The sequence below is a fragment of the Arachis ipaensis genome, chromosome B05 (genome assembly GCF_000816755.2).
Source record: "Arachis ipaensis cultivar K30076 chromosome B05, Araip1.1, whole genome shotgun sequence".
In the NCBI taxonomy this organism is placed as follows: Eukaryota; Viridiplantae; Streptophyta; class Magnoliopsida; order Fabales; family Fabaceae; genus Arachis; species Arachis ipaensis.
This window is the reverse complement of record NC_029789.2, coordinates 36,604,896-36,630,116: the sequence shown is the minus strand read 5'-3', so window position 1 is coordinate 36,630,116 and position 25,221 is coordinate 36,604,896. Positions and strand designations below refer to the sequence as shown.

Genomic DNA, 25,221 nt, shown 5'->3' with positions numbered 1-25,221 from the left:
GGACTCCCCACTCCCCAAATGTCCAACTTAAGGACTTTAACTAAAAGTGCTAGGTGGGAGATAACCCACCATGGTATGATCGTTCCTTTTCTTCAATTTTGATTTTATTTCATTTTGTTTATTTTTGAATTTTATTTTATTCTATTTTCATTGAACCTGAAATTATTCATAGCACCCACACTATCATTGCATTTTGCATCCAGCATAAAAAAAAAACACGCACGTGATGCGTAAGCGTCGCTGATGCGTCCGCGTCACAGGTGCGTTGGAAAGAAAAGAAAGTTGAACAGAAAGTCACGCGAAAGCGTGGCTGGAGGCGCGCCTTAGGCATAACCATGCCCATGCGACCGCATCGCTGACGCGGCCATGTCATTTTTGAAAACATGCCTCCCACGCGTCCGCGTCACCCATGCGAACGCGTGCCCTGCAAAATCGACGTAAAAATGTGTTTGGCAGTAAGTTATGATGGAGTGGGGCTGGAACCATGCTAGAAGCACAAGCCCTACCACGCGAACGCGTGCCCCACGTGTCCGCGTCATTTTTAATAGAAAGGCCATTCACGCGTGCGCGTCACCCTGAATTTTGGCAATATGCGCTTGAGCCAGAGAGTTGCGCGAACGCAAGGCTGCTCTCGCGCCACCAGCACAAATCAAGTCACGTGTCCGTGTGACCGACGCGTCCGCGTCACTTGAAAATATCGCAACTCACGCGATCGCGTGACCAACGCGTCCGCGTCGCATGTGATGCACAGTTTATCTAGATCAGTGCCAAAATCTTATCTTTTCTTCCCCAATCCTAATTTTTCCTTCCCTCTTTCTTACTTACCTCCTCTTCCTTTCTTTCACTTCTCATTCTTTTTCACCTTCATTCTATTTTACTTAATTTATTTACATACTTTCATTCATTGCATTTTAATTTTGTGCATATTTTTACTTTCTTTTCTAAATTTATTACTTTTCTGTTGGTGTTGAATTTTCTTATTTAACTGTTGCATCTTCTCTTGAATTATTTTGGGTGCTTAGTGACTTGTTTTATTCTGATTGGGTAATATTATTTAAATCAATTCCAATCTTTTATATCTGTATTACTTTTGTATTGACATGAATTTATATTATCTCTCCTTACCCACTCTCTTCCCCATTGTTACAAATTGTGCACCACTGGCATGCCATGTGCTTCTATTATTTTCTCACTTACATGTTGTAGCTACCATGTAATTGAGACCCCATTATTTGGCATTAACCCACCCATAATTTATTTATTTTCTTCTCTTTATTCCTGGGTTACTTTTCTTCTTTTCCTCTACTTTCAGGCTGGCCACCGAGAAAGAGAAAAGGAAAGCTTCTAAATGGGGAAACAGACAAGTTCCATCTGCACAATCTTTGGAGAAAAATATCAGTTGAAGCAGCCCGTCCACCTGCATATCTTAGCATGCACCGAGGACGGTGCAATCTTTAAGTGTGGGGAGGTCGATACCGACTTCCATGGGTTAGTTATTTCCTTCTCAACACTAATATTCTATTTTCTTTGTTAATTCATTGTTTCATTTGCATATTTAATTACATGTTTTCTTGATTTTACGCATTTAGTTACTACTTGGTTAAAGTAATATTTTCTTTTTCAAAAAATTTTTATAGTATCTCACTAATTTAAATTGAAAAATTTTTTGTTAAATTTGTTTGAAGTTGTATTTGGAACATGGTTTTTGAGCCAAAGAACACACAACCCGTGAGATTTTGAGCTTATTTATATGGTTACTGATGTTAGGATTTTTGCCAGTAAAGAATGTCATAAAAACAGTCACGTTGTAGATATAGTCTCTAAACCGACAAAAATCCCTTCGTACAAACGTTTTGGTTGTCACAAGTAACAAACCCCTTTAAAATTGATAACTGAGTATTTAAACCTCGAGTCGTCTTCTCAAGGAATTGCAGGAAAGTATGTTCTTATTATTGGTTATGAAGATTGTAAATTGGGGGTTTTGGAAGTTTGGGCAATGCGCACAGGTATATTTTCGAGCAATAAAAATAAATAAATAACTATAAAATAAACTCTTGGCAAGGTATGAGAACCGGAAATCCTGTCCTTGTTATCCTTATCAGATGTGATGAGAATTGGATTTTAATCCCACTTAGTTAAGTCAAGTGGACTAATTAGCTTGATCCTCAAGTCCTAGTCAACTCCTGTGGAGAGACTAGTGTTAGAGCAATCCTAGCTAAAGCAAAATCTGCCAATTTCAACCACTCCTGAGTTTGACAACTCAAGTGTTACCAATTATTTAACCAAAGGCAAAAGGGAGAAAAATATCTAAATTAAATTAAAAGCATCAATATAAGCAAAGCAATCTTAAATCTGAAAATACCTTGAATTGCATTAACAAAAGAAATTAAATTGAGAAAATAAATAAAAATAAAGAACCTGGGATTGAGAGTCACTCCTAAAACTAAGAGAAATCCTAAATCCTAATCCTAAGAGAGAGGAGAGAACCTCTCTCTCTAAAAACTATATCTACTCCTAAAATTGTAAAAATGAGAGCCTCCTATGAATGGATGTATTCCCCTACTTTATAGCCTCTAATCTGTATTTTTTGGGCCGCAAACTGGGTCAAAAACAGTCCAGAATTCGCTGGTTTCGGATTTTGCCACGCTGGTTTTTCGTCACTGCGACGCAGCCACATGGATCACGCGGTCGCGTCGCCTAGCGTCAGGGAAACTATATTATATTATATATCAAATCAAATCCCTAGATGTTAGCTTTCCAATGCAACTGGAACCGCGTCATTTGGACCTCTGTAGCTAAAGTTATAGCTGTTTGAGTGCAGAGAGGTCAGGCTGGACAACTTAGCAATTTCTCCAACTTCTTGTATTCCTTCCACTTTTGAAGATAAACTATAAAATAGTGGTTTATCAACCTCCCCACACTTAAACACTAGCATGTCCTCATGCTAAGCTCAAGAGAAACTATAAAGATGAAGAGGAATGGTATAATGTATGAAATGCAACCTATGAATGCAACTACATGCAAAAAATGTTTTTACCTACTTGGTTAAAAATAAACAAATCTTTCAAGAACAAATATGAACTGGATTTCACTAATTCAAATCATAAAAATGAAGCATAAATAGACTTGTAGAAGAAAATAGCTCATGAAAACCGGGAACAAGGAATTGAGCATCGAACCCTCACTGGTAGTGTATACACTCTAATCACTCAAGTGTTTAAGGTTCGATTCTCTCAATTCTCTACTATCCTTGCTTTCTAAGGCTTGCTCTTCATCTAACAATCAACACAAATTTAATGCACAAATACACAAATCAGGAGGTCTTTTAAGGGTTGTAATGGGGTTAAGGCCAAGGTAGGATTGTATTTGGTCAAGTGGACTAAAATCTGAATCCTTAATTAACTTAAACTTTTCCCACCTAACTTAAACAATCCATGTAATCATAATACAACATCTAACCATCCATTAACTATGTTTTTCACATATTCATGCATTCTAATTTCAAGTACAACTCATATGCATTGCTTTCACCACATATTTTGGGGCATTTTGTCCCCTTTTACTTATTTGCTCTTTCTCTTTTCTTTTTCTCCTTTATTTTTCTTCTTTTTTCTTTTTTTTCTCAATGCATACGATTAAAGTATTGAATGCATGAACTATGTTCTAAACATTTCTTTCACATTTTCAGAAAATTCTAACATACTCAATTCTCAAACCAAATGTTTCCAAACCCAATTTTTCCACACTTAAATCATGAGCACTCTCACTAGTCTAAGCTAACCAATGATTCAAATTAAGGACATTATTGTTTTCCGCTTAGAGTTAGTGATGAGCTAAAATAAAGAATAAAAGGGGTAAAATAGGTTCAAATTGGTTTGCAAAGGATAATGAAAGGTAAGGCCATATGGGTATGTAAGCTCAGTGAAACAAAGGCCTCAATCATATAAGTGTATGCATACATCAAACCATGGAAATATAGAATTAAGCAAGACAAAGATCACAATTTTAGAGAGAAAAACACACACAAAAAATAAAATATTGGTTGATTAAAATGCAACCAATTCAAATAGGCTCAAAATCTCACAGGTTTTGTGTGTTCGAGCTCTAAACCATGTTCCAGTATAATATCTCTTCAAACAAGTGTAACATTAAATTTTATTCAAATTAGTGAAATTCTCTAAAAAATTTCTTGAAAAAGAAAATATTACTTCCACCAAGTGGTAAAATATGCAAAAATAAAACAAACATGCAAATGCAACAACTAATCTACAAAGAAAATTTAAACATTGGTGTTTGAGACAAGAAAGTACTAACCCATAGAGATCGGTATCGACCTCCCCACACTTAAAGATTACACCGTCCTCGGTGCATGCTAAGATGTGCAAGTGGATGGGGGTTGTGGTTTCTCAGCTGGGCTCTTTTTTGTTCCTTTCCTTGCTGGCGGTTTGGGAGTAGCTTTCTCTTTTCCTTCCTTGGTGGCCATCCTGAAGAAGGGAAGAGAAAGTAAATTAAATTCAAATAGATATATAGTAAGGAAGAGAATGGAAGAGTGGTGATGGATGCACATTAGGATGTAATTGACATTAACACATGCTCTCGAGTACATGTGAAAAGCCAGCAATAAAAAATAGCCAGTGCATCGAAAGATAAGTGGATGCAAGGTGTTTATTGGCATGCCGGAAAAGGGCATGAGTAGCATAGACCAAGCATTACTTGTAATAAATTACCATGTTTGTATTGACAATTATATTCAATTAAAATAGTAAAGGGAGTTTATGAAAAGCAAGCATTAAGTAGTATAAAGTATAATAGAGAAGTGCATAATGCCATATGGGCTTTTTCACAAACACATAGCATGTATGGTAAATAAGCTATTTGAAAGTATTAAATTGAACATGCAAGCATCCTTTAAAAAGTAATATATAATTGTCAAATAATTATGCAATAATCCACAATGATCCAAATAAAATTTCAACACCAGTGAAAATAATGTAATGAATGAAATATGCAAATAAATGAAGCAAAATAAAATGAAAGATAAGAAGAATGAGAAGGGAAAGAAAGAGAGGAGAAGTAAGTAAGAAATAAGGACGGAAAAGAGAAAATAGGATTTGGGGAAGAGAAAGACAAGATATTTTGGCATATGAGGTTAAGGTGTGCGACGCTGGCGACGCGGTCGCGTGGGTGACGCGGCCGCGTGATGCGCAATAAGGTCAGGTGACGCGGACGCGTGGGGCACGCGATCACGTGACTTGATTTGTGCTAGTGGCGCGAGTGCAGCCTCGCGGTCGCACAACTCTCTGTTCAAAACTTAGTATTGCCAAAATCCTGGGTGACGCGGTCGCGTGATTGACGCGATCGCGTGAGTGGCCATCATAGGGATATGACGCGGACGCGTGGGGCACGCGTTCGCGTGGGGCACGCGTTCGCGTGGTGAGGCTTGGGCTTCCAGCACGATTCCAGCCCAACTCTAGCACAACTTTCGGCCATGCACCCTTTTGACGTCGAAATCCTGGTCACGCGGCCGCGTGGGGCACGCGGTCGCGTGGGAGGCCATTATTCCCATATGACGCGGTCGCATCAGCGACGCGGTCGCGTGGGGTAATTTGTGCCATTGGCACGCCTCCAGCCCTGCTCCTGTGTAACTTTCTGTTCATTTTTTTCTTCCCATTGCACTGGTGACGCGGACGCGTCAGCGACGCTGCCGCGTCGCGTGCGTGTTTTGTTTTTTTTTTTATTTTTTTATAATAATCTGAAAAAAAATGCAGAATGCAGTGTTAATATGAATGTGATGCAAAACTCCAGGTTTAATATAACAAAATAAAATAAAATTCAAAAACAAACAAAACTAAATAAAATTAAAATTGAGAAAGGAATGATTATACCATGGTGGATTGTCTCCCACCTAGCACTTTTAGTTAGAGTCCTTAAGTTGGACATTTGATGAGCTTCCTGCTATGGTGGCTTGTGCTTGTACTGATCTAGGAATTCCCACCAATGTTTGTATCTCCAGTAACCTCCGGGGTCCCAAACTAAGCATGTAAAGCCCTTAAGAAGCTTCAAACGGATTCTTAGGCTCCCGGGGTAACAAATGTCAGAGCAGATTCCAGGATCCCAAATCTTGCTTTTACACTTGTCTTTGTGTTAATTATCATGATTCCATCTGGGTAGCAAGCAATCTGAATTCTCACTAAAGCGGCCAAACAACTTCCTAGACCCATTCAGTTGAGCTTTACACCAACCCTTGCGTTTAAACTTAAAGCTTCCAACCATAATGAACCTTGCAGGATGATTCTTACCATTGACCATCTTTCTCTTACTCTTAATGCCACAAAGAGCTCTAAGTTGACCATCCGTCTCCAGTAGCCCATATTCAAGTGGGATTAGAAAGCTAAGGGATATGAATTTTACCCACTTGAATGTTGTGAAGGATGATGGCAACTTAGAGGGAGGTGTTTTTAATGAAATTGCAAGCTCCACTCCCTTGTGCTCTTCTCTGATAATTACCACCTCTTTGCAAGCTTCTTCAATTTAACCTCTTCCTCTTGGTAGTTTTCTTCCAATTCAATCTTATCTTCATTGCTTTCCAAGGGCATGGGAGGTTGTGCTTTTTCTTCTTGAATCTCCATCTCTTGATCAACCTCTTCCAAGTCCTTAACTGTGATATGCTTTGTAGGTTGTATACCCTCCTTAGCATCAATTTCAAACGTCTTGGAAGGGGGTTCTATGACTGGACTTTCTCATGGAGGTTCTGCATCTCCTAAGTCTTCAACCAACTCTTCTTCTTGAACGATGACAGCTTCTTCTGCTTGTTCTAGTATGAATTCATGCTCTGTCTTGTCCACTGGAGCCTCTAGTATCTCCTTCATGCTACGCCCTTCATGAAATTGTCCACATGGGGCTGTGGTTGACCCTTGTATATTTGAGCGTCTAGAAGCCCATTGAATTAATACTTGCTCCAGTTGTTGAACGGTTGCCTGAAATTTAATTACTGTTTCCCTTAGGCAATCCTCTGCTTCTCGGGTTGCTGGACTTGGACATGATACAAAAGAAAGTGGTGGTGGTTGGGAGTGATTGGATTGGAATTGGGGTGGTTCTATATATGGTTCATATGGCTCATAAGGTGGTTGGTATGGTGGTTGAGGGTTAGGGTCATATAGAGGTAAATGGCGGAAAGGGGCTTGTGAGTTTGGTGGTCCAAAGTGATGTTGAGGAAAGGGTTCATAGGCATATGGTGGTGGTTGTTGATAGTCCATTGGAGGTGGTTGTTGCCATGAGGATTGATCAAATCCTTGTGGCTCCTCCCATCTTTGATTGTTCCAACCTTGATGCCTGTTCTCATTGTAATTTCTTCTTCCTGCAACCTTATTGTAACCAGACTCAGAGCCAAAGGGGTGAGAGTTCATAGTAGAAAATAAAAATTAAAAATGTAAATAAAAATAAATTTAAATTAAAAGGTTATTTAAATTTTGAATTAAATTTTGAAATTTAAAATTTGAAATTTGAAAATTTTTAAATTTAAATTTTGAATTTTTTTTTTAAATTTGAATTTTGAAATTTGATTTTTGAAATAAGATAAGATAAGATAAAAATTTTAAAAATAAAATCTGAAATTTTTTTTTTCGAAAAAAATTAATTAAAAATATTTTTGAATTTAATGAGGAAAGAGAAAAACAATAAAATGACACCAAATTTCAAATTTTTAGATCAAAACAAAGAAAACAACTAAGAACAGCTTGAAGGTCAAGATGAACGTGAAGAACAACTTGAAGATCAAGATGAACACTAAGAACAAATTTTTGAAATTTTTTTTTAATAACTAAATAAAAATAAATAACCTCTTAATTTATGGAAAAGCAAAAATAAAAACAAAAATAAAAACAAATAAACAAGCAAAAATAAAAAAATATTTACAATAACCAATAATAAGGCACACGTTTGCAGTTTCCCGGCAACGGCGCCATTTTTGACGTTAGGATTTTTGCCAGTAAAGAATGTCATAAAAACAGTCACGTTGTAGATATAGTGTCTAAACTGACAAAAATCCCTTCGTATAAACGTTTTGGTTGTCACAAGTAATAAACCCCTTTAAAATTGATAACCGAGTATTTAAACCTCGGGTCGTCTTCTCAAGGAATTGCAGGGAAGTATGTTCTTATTATTGGTTATGAAGATTGTAAATTGGGGGTTTTGGAAGTTTGGGCAATGTGCACAGGTATATTTTCGAGCAATAAAAATAAATAAATAACTGTAAAATAAACTCTTGGCAAGGTATGAGAACCGGAAATCCTGTCCTTGTTATCCTTATCAGATGTGATGAGAATTGGATTTTAATCCCACTTAGTTAAGTCAAGTGGACTAATTAGCTTGATCCTCAAGTCCTAGTCAACTCATGTAGAGAGACTAGTGTTAGAGCAATCCTAGCTAAAGCAACATCTGCCAATTTCAACCACTCCTGAGTTTGACAACTCAAGTGTTACCAATTATTTAACCAAATCCAAAAGGGAGAAAAATATCTAAATTAAATTAAAAGCATCAATATAAGCAAAGCAATGTTAAATCTGAAAATACCTCGAATTGCATTAACAAAAGAAATTAAATCTGGCATAGATGTTCATAAATTAAATTAAGAAAATAAATAAAAATAAAGAACCTGGGATTGAGAGTCACTCCTAAAACTAAGAGAAATCCTAAATCCTAATCCTAAGAGAGAGGAGAGAACCTTTCTCTCTAAAAACTACATCGACTCCTAAAATTGTAAAAATGAGAGCCTCCTATGAATGGATGTATTCCCCCACTTTATAGCCTCTAATCTGTATTTCTTGGGCCGCAAACTGGGTTAAAAATAGTCCAGAATTCGCTGGTTTCGGATTTTGCCACGCTGGTTTTTCGTCACTGCAACGCAGCCGCATGGATCACGCGGTCGCATTGTCTAGCGTCAGGGAAACTATATTATATTATATATCAAATCAAAGCCCTAGATGTTAGCTTTCCAACGCAACTGGAACCGCGTCATTTGGACCTCTGTAGCTAAAGTTATAGCCGTTTGAGTGCAGAGAGGTCAGGCTGGATAGCTTAGCAATTTCTCTAACTTCTTGTATTCCTTCCACTTTTGCATGCTTCCTTTCTATCCTCTGAGTCATTCCTGTCCTATAATATCTGAAATCACTCAACACACATATCAAGGCATCTAATGGTAATAAGAGAGGATTAATATTAGCAATTATAAGTCCAAAAAAGCATGTTTTCAATCAAAGCACATAATTAGGAAGGCAAATGTAAAACCATGCAAATAGTATGAATAAGTGGGTAAAGAGTTGATAAAATCCACTCAATTGAGCACAAGATAAACCATGAAATAGTGGTTTATCAGTTACATTATTTAACCATAAATTTTTATTCTTGTGTGTTTTCTTCCCTATGATTATAATCTTTGCTTTATTCCATTCTATATGTCCATTATTTAGTGTATTTACATGCTTGCATATGATTGAGGCCATTACTTGTTTTGCTCACTTATCCCAAATAAGCCTACCCTTTTATGTCACCCTTGTTAGCCACTTTGAGCTTTTTAATCCCTTTCTGTTCTATAACCACATCACTAGCCTTAAGCAGAAAAACAAATTAATTACCCCAAATTGAATCTTTGGTTAGCTTAAGATAGAGATTGTGTATCAATTAAGTGTGGAAAAATTGTGGGAACATGGGTTAATAAGGGAATGTGTTATGTTCTTACTTTAATAAAATGTTGGGAATTTAGGTGCCTACTCATGTAAAACAGAAAAATTAAAAATCCATGTGCATTGATATGTTATTTTTGCTTTTATGTCTTCATAAAAAAAAGAAAAAAAAAAGAAAAAAAAAACCAAAAATATTCAATAAATAAGTAAATAAATAAGGGGACAAAATTACCCCAATGTTAAGTTTAATAAAAGATCATGCATATGGGATAAAATTAAAGAAAAATTTGGTACATGAGTATGTGATGCAAAAGTGGAAATTATGGGTAGCTAGGCATGATTCTAAAGTTATATAGAGAATATGTGTATAGGTGAAGAGCTTAGGTTAATTAAAGATTTATATTATAGCTCACTTGGTCATACATATATCCTCACCCTTACCTTAGCCCATTACAACCCTGAAAAGACCTCATGATGTTTGCAGTGGAATACTAAATAATTGTTGATTGGTTAGATGAAGAACAAAGTTTAGAAAGCATAACTAGAGAAGAGTAGAGAGATTAACCCTAGACACTTGAGAATTAGAGTGATATACACTACCAGTGAGGGTTCAATGCTTAATTCTATGTTCCCTGCTTTCATGAGCTATCTTCTTACAAGTTTACTTGTCTTTTATTGTATAATTTGAATTAGTGAAATCTGATTTATGTTTGTCTTGAAGAGCTTATTTAGTTTTAACCAAGTAGATAAAAACATCTTAGCATTTAGTTGCATTCATAGGTTGCATTTCATACATTCTACCATTCCCCTTCACTCTTTACAGCTTCTCTTGAGCTTAGCATGAGGACATGCTAATGTTTAAGTGTGGGGAGGTTGATAAACCACTATTTCATAGTTTATCTTGTGCTCAATTGAGTGGTATTTATCAAGTCTTTGCCCACTTATTCATACTAATCGCATGTTTTACATTTTCCTTCCTGATTTTGTGCTATGATTGAAACCATGCTTCTTTGGCCTTATAATTGCTAATATTAATCCTCTCTTATTACCATTTGATGCTGTGATATGTATGTTAAGTGTTTTTAGAGATTACAGGGCAGGAATGGCTTAGAGGATGGAAAGGAAGCATGCAAAAGTGGAAGGAATACAAGAAGTTAAAGGAACTGCAAAGCTGTCAGCCTGACCCTCTCGCACTAAAACGACCATAACTTGAGCTACAGAGGTCCAAATGATGCGGTTCCAGTTACGTTGCAAAGCTAACATCCGGGGCTTCAATTTGATATATAATTTGCTATAGTAGGCAATGCGAATGCGTGCTCCACACGGATGCGTCGCAGTGACGAAAATTAGCGTGGCAGATTTCATCCCCAGCAATTTCTGGGTTATTTCTGACCCAGTTTTCGGCCCAGAAGACACATATTAGAGGCTATAAAGTGGGGGAGTCCATCCATTCACAATATACGACATTCATAATTCACTTTTCATATTTTAGATGTAGTTTTAGAGAGAGAGAGGCTCTCTCCTCTCTCTTAGGATTTAGGATTATGATTCCTCTTAAAGGATTTAGGATTTCTTATTATTTCAACTTACAATTTCTTCTGAGTTCCAGGTTCAATGTTCCTTTTATTTATTTTCTCGATTTAGTTTATGAACTCTTTATGTTTAAATTGATTTTTTATTTAATATAATTTGAGGTATTTTCAGATCTATGATTTGTTTCTTTTATTTATGATATAAATAATTTGGATTTTTCTCCTTTTCGCTTTGGTTGAGTAATTAGAGACTCTTGAGTTATCAAACTCTTTTGTTGACTGATAATTGGAAGTTGCTAATTGACTTGAATTCCACTAACTCTAGTCTTTCTTTGGGAATTGACTAGGACTTGAGGATTCAAATTGATCTATCCACTCACCTTCACAGTTGGAGGTTGACTAAGTGGGAGCAACGAGCAATTCTCATCACATCTGATAAGGATAACTGGGATAGGAATTCTAACTCTCATACCTTGCCAAGAGATTTTATTAATTATCAATTTATTTTTCTTGTCATTTAAATTATGTGCTCCTTATTTTAAAAACCCAAAATTCTACCTTTTCCATAGCCAATAATAAATCATACCTCCCTGCAATTCTTTGAGAAGACGACCCGAGGTTTAAATACTTCGGTTATAAATTTTATTGGGTTTTGTTACTTGTGACAACCAAATTTTTGTAAGAAAGGAATTCTTGTCGGTCTAGAAGCTATACTTACAACGCGAATTTATTGTGAAAATTCTAGATCGCGCGAGAGTTTCGCTCTTTCAACACTCCTTCGCCCACTCCCTCCACCTCCAGCCAAAGCCCATTTTCTGTAGCACGATGTCCACAAAGCTCCATTTAACCCGATCATAAGCCTTCTGAAAGTCTAGTTTGATGATTGTCGCTTTCTTTCTTCGCGTCTTTAGCCATTGCACTGTTTCGCATGCAATAAGTGCCCCATCATGTATCTTCCGACCCTTCACAAAGGCGCTCTGCGTCTCCCCTACTAGACCTGGCATGACTGTTCTCATTCTCCTAACCATCACTTTTGAAATCACTTTGTACACACAACCTACCATATTGATCGGCCGGAGGTCCTTAATCTCCTTGGCTCTAATGTACTTAGGTGCAAGGGCTACCCAAGTAATATTGGAATCAGAAGGGAACCTTGAAGATCGAAAGAAATCTTGGACCGCTTCGGTAAACTCTACACCAATCTCATCCCAGCACCTCTTTACGAAGTTCATGTTATACCCATCATTTCCTGGTCCTTTGGATGACTCTCAATCCCAAACATCCTCTCTAATCTCCTCTGATGTCGGTATTCTCTCCAAAGCTATCGACTCCTCTTCATCAATCCTGTTTACCAGTCCGTCCCTAAAACCCACCACTGGTGACCTCTCCTGGTGATACAAGTCTTTATAGAAATCTCTGATAGCGATCTTGATCCGAGCTTGATTTCTTACCAACCTTCCGTTAATTAGCAGGGCATCAATTCTATTTTTTCTCCTTCTTGCCGATGCCAAGTTATGGAAGTACCTAGTGTTTTTATCCATATCCTTCGCATGCTTGGAGCGCGACATCTGCTTCCAGTGTATTTCTTTTCTCACATACCACTGCTTGCAACTGCTTACTAATGCCTTCCTTCTAGCCTCCGTTGTATCATCATAAACTCCATCTCCTGCCAACTCATCTATCTTCCTGATCTCCTCCTCAAATTGCTGAATCTTTTTATCTATATCGCCAAATTTGTCCTTATGCCATATTCCCAAAGGCACCATAAGAGCCTTCAGCTTATTAGTGAATTGCCTCTCACCAAGATTCCTCCATTCCTCTCTGACCATTCTTAGGAAACCTTCATGTGTAAACCAGGAATCTAGGCTTCGAAAAGGACGCGGGCCACCTCTGTACATGGTATTCTGAACTATAATTGGACAGTAATCTGACAGCCCTCTTGGACCCCCTTTTAGTCGAACCTCTGGAAACTCCTCCGTCCATTCAACACTGACTAGGACTCTATCAATACGACTGCACGAGCGGCCTCTAAACCATGTATATTTGCAATCACTCAAAGGTAGGTCCATTAGCTGCATATCTTGTACCCAATTCTTGAAATCTTCTGCTGACGCGGTTAATCTGTCCTGACCTTTCCTCTCCTCAACATGTATAACCTCATTAAAGTCACCCATATAGCATATCGGGACTTGAAATAATCCAGCTACAAAACTCAGTTCCTCCCATACAGCAAGTTTTCCTGTTTTATTATGAGCACCATATACCAAACAGAAAGCACAACGAAATTTATTTTTCAAAAGGACTCCTTCTACACATATCCATCTTTCCCCTTTGTAACAGTTATTCATTCTGAACAACATGTCGTCCCACATTAACAGGAGGCCCCCAGACATGCCGTCCGATCCTACAAACTCCCATCCCACAGCATCGCTCCCCTAAATTCGTATTACATCAAATTTAGTCACAACTTGCATTTTAGACTCAACCAAACCCAACATATTCAGTTTATGTTTCTTTTTCAGCTCTTTAACCATACTCAGCTTTCCAATCCCTCCTAACCTCCTAACATTCCAAGAGCTAAAAATCATAATAAAATATTATTACACACCTTTTTAAAATTTTTTGGTCTGCATCTTCGAGCCTTTTCTTTTTGCTTTGCCAACCTTCTCTTTTCAGCTAGCGCTTCATTTTGTTCTTGTAAAATTGTCATTAGATCATCCTCTTCATTGTATTGCACTGCACTGGATTCAACTGCCAGCTCCCATGCCCTTTTATTTTCGAGCATCTGTTCATCCCTGTTCATCACCTTCATGCCGCAATTCTCCTGTTGTAAAGAGCCTTTATCGCCACAATTCTCACCTCTGTCCCCAGCAACCTGTTGTCCATCTCCATTATCAATGTCTTCCCCATTCTCACCACTTCCCTCCTCAAGTCTAGCAGTAGCCAGTGTCATGTCGTCCCCTAGTAGTGAGTCTTTACCATTTTCAAATGAGTTTGTGTGTTTTTCTGTAATTTCAGGTATTTTCTGGCTGAAATTGAGGGACCTGAGCAAAAGTCTGAGTCAGAGGCTGAGAAAGGACTGCAGATGCTGTTGGATTCTGATCCTCCTACACTCGAAATGGATTTTCTAGAGCTACAGAATCTCAATTAGCGCTCTCTCAAATGCGTTGGAAAGTACACATCTTGGGCTTTCCATCAATATATAATAGTCTATACTTTGTCCGAGATTTGATGGCACAAACTGGCGTTCAACGCCAGCCAAAGACCTTTTTCTGGCGTAAAACGCCCAAACTGGCACCAGAATTGGAGTTAAACGCCCAAACTGGCATCCAAGCTGGCGTTTAACTCCAGAAAAGACCTATGCACGTGTAAAACTCAATGCTCAGCCCAAGCACATACCAAGTGGGCCCCAGAAATGGATTTCTGCACTTAGTTACTCAATTTCTGTAATCCTTAGTAACTAATTTAGTATAAATACTAGTATTTCCTATTGTATATATATCTTTGGACTTTTAGGCTTATGCCATTTTTCACATTTGGAGGCTGGCCATTCGGCCATGCCTAGACCTTTTTCTCTTATGTATTTTCTACGATGGAGTTTATACACCTCATAGATAAAGGTGCGGAGCTCTGCTGTTCTTCATGAATTAATGCCAGTACTATTGTTTCTCTTTCAATTCACGCTTACTTCTTCTCCAATATATACTCTCGTACTTAATTCAGTTAAGTCAGAATGAAGGGGTGGCCAGTGACAATCACCCACTATCTTCGTTACTTACTTAGCCAAGATCCACGTGCCTGACAACCAAGCGGTCTACATGATGTTCAATGTAGTCATTGGACGATAGCCAGAGTATAATCTCTTGGGTCTCTGATCCATGGATTTGACTTGCCTCTCCTGACAGTAGAGCATTCGAATCCATGAGATTAGAACCTTTGTGGTAGAGGCTAGAACCAATTGGCAGCATTCCTAAGATCCGGAAAGTCTAAACCTTGTCTGTGGTATTCCGGGTAGGATCTGGGACGGGATGACTGTGACGAGCTTCAAAATCACGAATGTTGGGCGCAGTGACAGTGTGCAAAAGGATAGAGAGATCCTATTCTGACACAAGTGAGAACCGACAGATGATCAGCCGTGCGGTAGCTGTGCATAGTATTTTTCATCCAAGACGAGAGATCCGACATTTGATTAGCCGTACAAAAACCGTACCTGGACCATTTTCACTGAGAGGACGGATGGTAGCCATTGACAACAGTGATCTACTAACATACAGCTTGCCATGGAAGGGAGCACGCATGATTGGATGAAGACAATAGGAAAGGAGAGGTTCAGAAGCAACAAAGCATCTCTAAACGCTAATCTGAAATTCCCACCAATGAATTACATAAGTATCTTTATTTTAATTTAAGTTTTATTTATCTTTCAATTATCAAAACTCATAACTAATTGAATCTGCCTGACTAAGATTTACAGGATGACCATAGCTTGCTTCAAGCCGACAATCTCCTTGGAATCGACCCTTACTCGCATAAGGTTTTATTACTTGGACGACCCAGTGCACTTGCTGGTTAGTTGTACCGGAGTTGTGAAAAGTGTGATCACAATTCCGTGCACCAAGTTTTTGGCACCATTGCCGAGGATTTTTCGAGTTTGAACAACTGACGGTTCATCTTGTTGCTTAGATTGGGTACTTTTATTTTATGTTTAAGCTTTTTATTTTTATTTTCGAAAAAAATATAAAAAAATTTTGTGTTTCTTGTTTGAGTCTAGTGTCAAATTTTAAGTTTGGTGTCAACTGCATGTTTTTAATTTTTCTTATATTTTCGAAAATTCATGCATTGTGTTCTTCTTTGATCTTCAAGTTGTTCTTGATGATTTTCCTTGTTTAATCTTTAATTTTTCTTGTTTTATATCTTTTCTTATTTTCTTGTGCATTTTCGAATTGTTAGTGTCCCTAGTACAAAAGTTCTTAAGTTTGGTGTCTTGCATGTCTTTCTTTTCTTAAAAATTTTCAAAAAAACATGTTCTTGATGTTCATAATTATCTTCAAAGTGTTCTTGGTGTTCATCTTGGCATTCAAAGTGTTCTTGCATGCATTATTTGTTTTGATCTTAAATTTTTATGTTTTGTTTTATTTTGTTATTTTTCTCTCTCCTCAATAAAATTCAAAAGTAAAAAAATTATCTTTTTCTTATTCTTCTCATATTTTTCAAAATTTTGAGTTGACTTGGTCAAAAATTTTTAAAATTTAGTTGTTTCTTGTTAATCAAGTCAAAATTTCAATTTAAAAACTTTATCTTTTTAAATCTTTTTTAAAATCAAATCTTTTTCATTTTTCTTTTAATGTTTTCGAAAATTTTAAAACTAATTTTTCAAAATCTTTTTCTTAATTTTATTTCATATTTTCGAAAATCCTTGCTAAGAATAATGTTTTGATTGAAAATTTTCAAGTTTGCTACTTTTTTGTTAAGAAAGGTTCAATCTTTAAATTCTAGAATCATATCTTTTAGTTTCTTGTTAGTCAAGTCATCAACTTTAATTTTAAAAATCAAATCTTTTTAATTTCTTTTTCAATTCTTTTTCAAAATAAATTCAATCATATCTTTTTAAAATTTTAATTTCAAAATCTTTTTCTAACTTCTTATCTTTTCAAAATTTATTTTCAAATCTTTTTCAACTAACTACTTGAATTGTTTGTTTTAATTTAAAAAAAAAGTTTACTATTTCTTATCTTTTTCAAAACCACCTAACTACTTTTCCACTTCTAATTTTTAAAAATCACTAACCACTCTTTTAAAATTCTTTTTAATTAACTAATTGTTTTAAATTCTAATTTTATTTTATTTCTTTTAATATTTTCGAACACTAACTAAATAATTAAAATAAAAATAAAAATATTTTTCTTTTCCCTCTTCTTAAAATTCGAATACTCTCTCTCTCTCTCATCTCTTTCTATTTATTTATTTAATTACTAACACTTCTCTTCTACCCATAATTCGAACCCCTCTCTCTTCTCTCTGTTCGAATTACTCATCTCCTCTCTCTTCTCATTCTTCTATTCTTCTATTCTTATACTCACATAAAGGAATCTCTATAATGTGACATAGAGGATTCCCATTCTCTCTTTGTTCTCTTCTTTTTCATATGAGCAGGAGCAAGGATAAGGACATTCTTGTTGAAGCTGATCTTGAACCTGAAATGACTCTGAAGAGGAAGCTAAGAGAAGCTAAAGCATAACACTCCGAAGAGGACCTTACAGAAAATTTTGAAAAAGAAGCAGACATGGCATCCGAACCCAACAACAATGGTGGAGATGCAAGGAAGATGCTTGGTGACTTTACTGCACCAACTTCCAACTTCTATGGAAGAAGCATCTCAATTCCTGCAATTGGAGCAAACAACTTTAAGCTTAAGCCTTAATTAGTATCTCTAATGCAGCAGAATTGTAAGTTTCATGGACTTCCATTAGAAGATCCTCATCCGTTCTTAGCTGAATTCTTACAAATCTGTGACACTGTTAAGACCAATGGGGTTAATCCCGAGGTCTACAGACTTCTGCTTTTCCCCTTTGCTGTAAGAGACAGAGCTAGGATATGTTGGACTCACAACCTAAAGAAAGCCTGAACTCTTGGAAAAAGTTGGTCAATGCTTTCTTGGCCAAATTCTTTCCACCTCAAAAGATGAGTAAGCTTAGAGTGGAAGTCCAAACCTTCAGACAGAAGGAAGGTGAATCCCTCTATGAAGCTTGGGAAAGATACAAGCAATTGATCAGAAGGTGTCCTTCTGACATGCTTTCAGAATGGAGCATCTTATGTATATTCTATGATGGTCTGTTTGAATTGTCCAAGATGTTATTGGACCACTCTGTTGGTGGATCTCTTCATCTGAAGAAAACACCTACAGAAGCCCAGAAACTCATTGCAATGGTTACAAATAACCAGTTCATGTATACTTCTGAAAGAAATCCTGTGAATAATGGGATGACTCAGAAGAAAGGAATTCTTGAGATTGATACTCTGAATGCCATATTGGCTCAGAATAAAATATTAACTCAGCAAGTCAATATGATTTCTCAGAATCTGACTGGAATGCAAGCTGCATCCAGTAGTACTAAAAAAGCCTCATCTGAAGGAGAAACTTATGACCCTGAGAATCCTGCAATGGAAGAGGTGAATTACATGGGAGAATCCTATGGAAACACCTATAATCCTTCATGGAGAAATCATCCAAATTTCTCATAGAAGGATAAATAGAAGCCTCAACAAGGCTTCAATAATAATAATGGTGGGAGAAATAGGTTTGGCAATAGCAAGCCTTTTCCCTCATGTTCTCAGCAACAGACAGAGAATTCTAAGCAGAGCCTACCATAGTCTCTGATCTATCTAAGACCACTCTCAGTTTCATGGCTGAAACAAGGTCCTCCATCAGAAATTTGGAGGCACAAGTAGGTCAGCTGAGTAAAAGAGTTACTGAAACTCCTCCTAATACTCTCCCAAGCAGTACAGAAGAGAATCCCAAAAGAGAGTGCAAGGCCATAACTATATCCAAAGTGGCCGAACCTGGAGAGAGTAAAAAGGCAGTGATTTCCAGTGAGGAAGACCTTGTTGGACGTCCACTGACCACTAAGGAGTTCCCTAATGAGGAACCAAATGAATCTGAGGCTCATACAGAGACCATAGAGATTCCACTAAACTTACTGTTGCCATTCATGAGCTCTGATGAGAATGAGGAACCAAAGGAATTTGATGCTCATCCAGAGACCATAGAGATTCCACTGAACTTACTATTGCCATTCATGAACTCTGATGAGTATTCTTCCTCTGAAAAGGATGAAGATATTGCTGAAGAGCATGTTGCTCGGTATCTAGGAACAATCATGAAGCTGAATGCCAAGTTATTTGGTAATGAGACTTGGGAGGATGAACCTCCATTGCTCATCAATAAACTGAATACCTTGGTTTAGCAGAAATTACCTCAGAAGAAACCGGATCCTGGAAGGTTCTTAATACCTTGTACCATAGGCACCATGACCTTTGAGAAGGCTCTATGTGACCTGGGGTCAGGTATAAACCTAATGCCACTCTCTGTAATGGAAAAACTAGGGATCTTTGAGGTACAAGCTGCAAGAATCTCATTAAAGATGGCAGACAAATCAATGAAACAGGCTTATGGACTTGTAGAGGATGTCTTAGTGAAGGTTGAAGGCCTTTACATCCCTGCTGACTTCATAATCCTAGACACTAGCAAGGATGAGGATGAATGCATCATCCTTGAAAGGCTCTTCGTAGCCACAGCAAGAGCTGTGATTGATGTGGGTAGAGGAGAGTTAGTCCTTCAAATGAATGAGGACTACCTTGTGTTTAAGGCTCAATGATCTTCCTCTGTAACCCTGGAGAGGATGCATGAAAAGCTTCTCTCAATACAGAGTCAAGCAGAGCCCCCACATTCAAACTCTAAGTTTGGTGTTGGGAGGCCACCATCATGCTCTGAGTGTTTGTGAAGCTCTATAAGAGCTCACTGTCAAGCTATTGACATTAAAGAAGCGCTTATTGGGAGGCAACCCAATCTTATTTATCTATGTTAATTACTTTTTCATTTCATTTTCCATTGTTATTTTATGTTTTCTTTAGGTTGATGATTATGTGGAGTAATAAAAACAGCTGCAGAATTAAAGCAGAATCAAAAACAGCATCAAAAATAGCACACCCCTGGAGGACAGGCTTACTGGCATTTAAACGCCAGTAAGAATAGCAAAATAGGGGTTTAACACCAGTCTAGCAGCATTCTGGGCGTTAAACGCCAGAATTGGCAGACAGACTGGCATTTAACGCCAGAAAAGGGTATCTGGCTGGCGTTAAACGCCAGAAAGGGGCATCAGCCTGGCGTTTAACACCATGAAAGGCAGCAGAGCTGGCGTTAAACGCCAGAAATGACACACCAAGGGCGTTTAAACGCCAGAAAGGTGCAGGGACCAGCATTCCTTGACACCTCAGGATCTGTGGACCCACAGGATCCCCACCTACTCCAACTCTTTTTCTCTCCTCTTCACATCTTTCCATAACACTCTACTCCCCAAAAACCCATCATAAAACCCCACCTACCTCACCATTCAAATTCAAAACATTTCCTCCCAAACCTAACCCCTTCTTACACGAATTTCCTCTCTCTCTTACCCTATAAATACCCCTCCTTACCACCTTCAATTTCACACATCATAAACACTTAAACCCCCTTGGCCGAATTCAAAACACCCCTCTATCTCCTCCATTTCTTCTTCTTCTCCTCCTTTTTTTCTTCTTTTGCTCGAGGACGAGAAAACCTTTTAAGTTTGGTGTGGAAAAAAGCTCTGCTTTTTATTTTTCCATAACCATTAATGGCACCTAAGGCCGGAGAAACCTCTAGAAAGAGGAAAGGGAAGGCAGTTGCTTCCACCTTCGAGTCATGGGAGATGGAGAGATTCATCTCAAAGGTCCATCAAGACCACTTCTATGAAGTTGTGGCCAAGAAAAGGGTGATCCATGAGGTTCCCTTCATGCTCAAAAAGAATGAGTATCCAGAGATCCAACGTGAGGTTCGGAGAAGAGGTTGGGAAGCTCTCAGCAACCCCATCCAACAAGTCAGAATCTTAATGCTTCAAGAGTTCTATTTTAATGCATGGATCACTAAGAACCATGATCAAAGTGTGAACCCGAACCCAAAGAATTGGCTCACAATGGTTCGAGAGAAATACTTGGATTTCAGTTCGGAAACTGTGAGGTTGGCGTTCAACTTACCAATAATGAGAGGAGATTCTCATCCTTTCACTAGAAGAGTCAACTTTGATCAAAGGTTGGACCAAGTCCTCATGGACATCTGTGTGGAAAGAGCTCAATGGAAAAGAGACTCCAAAGGCAAGCCGGTTCAACTGAGAAGGCTTGACCTCAAGCCCGTGGCTAGAGGATGGTTAGAGTTCATCCAACGCTCTATCATTCCTACTAGCAACCGGTCTGAAGTTACCGTGGACCGGGCTATCATGATCTATAGTATCATGAATGGAGAGGAAGTGGAAGTTCATGAGATCATACCTCTAGAACTATACAAGGTGGCTAACAAGTGCTCCACTTTGGCAAGGTTAGCCTTTCCTCATCTCATCTGTCACCTATGCAATTCAGCCAAAATTGTCATAGAGGAAGACATCCTCATTGAAGAGGACAAGCCCATCACTAAAAAGAGGATGGAGCAAACAAGAGAGCCTGCTCATGGACCTCAACAAGAGCATGAGGAAATTTTTCATCAAGAAATCCCTGAGATGCCTCAAGGGATGCATTTCCCTCCAACAACTATTGGGAGCAACTCAACACCTCTTTAGGAGAATTGAGTTCCAATATAGAGCAACTGAGACTGGAGCACCAAGAGCACTCCATCATCCTCCATGAAATTAGAGAAGATCAAAAAGCCATGAGGGAGGAGCAACAAAGGCAAGAAAGAGATATTGAGGAGCTAAAACACTCCATAGGATCTTCAAGAGGAAGAACTAGCCGCCATCACTAAGGTGGACCCGTTCTTTAATCTCCTTGTTTATTTTCTTTTCTGTTTTTGGTTTTTATGCTTTATGTTTTGACTATGTTTGTGTCTTCATTACATGATCATTAGTGTTTAGTGTCTATGTCTTAAAGCTATGAATGTTCCATGAATCTTTCACCTTTTTAAATGAAAAATGTTTTCTGAAAAAGAAAAAGAAGTACATAAATTTCGAATTCTATCTTGAAAATAGTTTAATTATTTTGATGTGGTGGCAATACTTTTTGTTTTCTGAATGAATGCTTGAACAGTGCATATTTTTTATAGTAAAGTTTATGAATGTTAAAATTGTTGGCTCTTGAAAGAATAATGAAAAAAGATAAATGTTATTGATAATCTGAAAAATCATAAAATTGATTCTTGAAGCAAGAAAAAGCAGTGAAAAACACAAAGCTTGCAAAAAAAAAGGGCGAAAAATAAAGAAAAAAAGAAAGAAAAAGAAAAAGCAAGCATAAAAAGCCAGTAACCCTTTAAACTAAAAGGCAAGGGGAAAGAGGATCCAAGGCTTTGAGCATCAGTAGATAAGAGGGCCCCAAAGGAATAAAATCCTGGCCTAAGCGGCTAAATCAAGCTGTCCCTAACCATGTGCTTGTGTCATGAAGGTCCAAGTGAAAAGCTTGAGATTAAGTGGTTAAAGTCGTGATCCAAAGCAAAAAGAGTGTGCTTAAGAACTCTGGGCACCTCTAACTGGGGACTCTAGCAAAGCTGAGTCACAATCTGAAAAGGTTCACCCAGTTATGTGTCTATGGCATTTATGTATCCGGTGGTAATACTGGAAAACAAAATGCTTAGGGTCACGGCCAAGACTCATAAAGTAGCTGTATTCAAGAATCAACATACTAAACTAAGAGAATCAACAACACTATCTGAATTCTGAGTTTATATGGATGCCAATCATTCTGAACTTCAAAGGATAAAGTAAGATGCCAAAACTGTTCAGAAGCAAAAAGCTACTAGTCCCGCTCATCTAATTGGAACTAAGCTTTATTGATATTTTGAAATTTATTGTATTCTCTCTTCTTTTTATCCTATTTTGTGTTTAGTTGCTTGGGGACAAGCAACAATTTAAGTTTGGTGTTGTGATGAGCGGATAATTTATACGCTTTTTGACATTGTTTTTAGGTAGTTTTTAGCATGTTTTAGTTACTTTTTATTATATTGTTATTAGTTTTTATGCAAAAATCACATTTCTGGACTTTACTATGAGTTTTTGTATTTTTCTGTAATTTCAGGTATTTTCTGGCTGAAATTGAGGGACCTGAGCAAAAGTCTGATTCAGAGGCTGAGAAAGGATTGCAGATGCTGTTGGATTCTAACCCACCTACACTCGAAGTAGATTTTCTGGAGCTACAGAAGCCGAATTGGCGCGATCTTAATTGCGTTGGAAAGTAGACATCTTGGGCTTTCCATAAATATATAATAGTTTATACTTTACCCGAGATTTGATGGCCCAAACTGGCGTTCAACGCCAGCCAAAGACCCTTTTTTGGCGTAAAACGCCCAAACTGGCACCAGAACTGGAGTTAAACGCCCAAACTGGCATCCAAGCTGGTGTTTAACTCCAGAAAAGGCCTATGCACGTGTAAAGCTCAATGCTCAGCCCAAGCACACACCAAGTGGACCCCGAAAATGGATTTCTGCACTTAGTTACTCAATTTCTGTAATCCTTAGTAACTAGTTTAGTATAAATAGTAGTCTTTCCTATTGTATATATATCTTTGGACTTTTAGGCTTATTCCATTTTTCACATTTGGAGGCTGGCCATTCGGCCATGCCTAGACCTTTTTCTCTTATGTATTTTCTACGGTGGGGTTTCTACACCTCATAGATTAAGGTGCGGAGCTCTGCTATTCTTCATGAATTAATTCAAGTACTATTGTTTCTCTTTCAATTCACGCTTACTTCTTCTCCAAGATATACTCTCGTACTTAATTCAGTTAAGTCATAATGAAGGGGTGACCCGTGACAATCACTCACTATCTTTGTTACTCGCTTAGCCAAGATCCGCGTGCCTGACAACTACAAGCGGTCTACATGATGTTCAATGTAGTCATTGGACGACAGCCGGAGTATAATCTCTTGGGTCTCTGATCCACGGATTTGACTTGCCTCTCCTGACAAAAGAGCATTCGAATCCTTGAGATTAGATCCTTCGTGGTTGAGGCTAGAACCAATTGGCAGCATTCCTGAGATCTGGAAAGTCTAAACCTTGTCTATGGTATTCCGAGTAAGATCTGGGACGGGATGACTGTGACGAGCTTCAAACTCACGAATGTTGGGCGTAGTGACAATGTGCAAAAGGATAGAGAGATCCTATTCCGACACAAGTGAGAACCGACAGATGATTAGCCATGCGGTAGCTGTGCATAGTATTTTTCATCCGAGACGAGAGATCCGACAGTTGATTAACCGTACAGAAACTGTACCTGGACCATTTTCACTGAGAGGATGGATGGTAGTCATTGACAATGGTGATCCACCAACATACAGCTTGCCATGGAAGGGAGCACGCATGATTGGATGAAGACAATAGGAAAGCAGAGGTTCAGAAGCAACAAAGCATCTCCAAATGCTTATCTGAAATTCCCACCAATGAATTACATAAGTATCTTTATTTTAATTTACGTTTTATTTATCTTTCAATTATCAAAACTCATAACCAATTGGATCTTCCTGACTAAGATTTACAAGATGACCATAGCTTGCTTCAAGCCGGCGATCTCCGTAGGATCGACCCTTACTCGCGTAAGGTTTTATTACTTGGACGACCCAGTGCACTTGCTGGTTAGTTGTACCGAAGTTGTGAAAAGTGTGATCACAATTCCGTGCACCAAGTTTTTGGCGCCATTGCCGAGGATTTTTCGAGTTTGAACAACTGACGGTTCATCTTGTTGCTTAGATTGGGTACTTTTATTTTATGTTTAAGCTTTTTATTTTTATTTTCGAGAAAAAATATAAAAAAAATTTTGTGTTTCTTGTTTGAGTCTAGTGTCAAATTTTAAGTTTGGTGTCAACTGCATGTTTTTAATTTTTCTTAGATTTTCGAAAATTCATGCATTGTGTTCTTTGATCTTCAAGTTGTTCTTGATGATTTTCCTTGTTTAATCTTTAATTTTTCTTGCTTTATGTCTTTTCTTATTTTCTTGTGCATTTTTAATTGTTAGTGTCCCTAGTACAAAAGTTCTTAAGTTTGGTGTCTTGCATGTCTTTCTTTTCTTAAAAATTTTCAAAAAAAAAAACATGTTCTTGATGTTCATCATGATCTTCAAAGTGTTCTTGGTGTTCATCTTGGCATTCAAAGTGTTCTTGCTTGCATTATTTGTTTTGATCTTAAATTTTTATGTTTTGTTTCATTTTGTTGTTTTTCTCTCTCATAATTTTCGAAAAAATATTTTTAGGATCGACCCTTACTCGCGTAAGGTTTTATTACTTGGACGACCCAGTGCAC

General features: G+C 37.7%; 1 protein-coding gene across 1 annotated transcript; it reads right to left on the bottom strand.

Moving 5' to 3' along the window:
* LOC107640533 lies at positions 12,481-14,165 on the bottom strand. The gene is made up of 2 exons (XM_016344048.1): positions 13,821-14,165; positions 12,481-13,647 (listed from the first exon to the last, which is right to left on the bottom strand). The coding sequence occupies exons 1-2, from the start codon at positions 14,163-14,165 to the stop codon at positions 12,481-12,483; spliced, it is 1,512 nt and encodes a 503-aa protein (XP_016199534.1).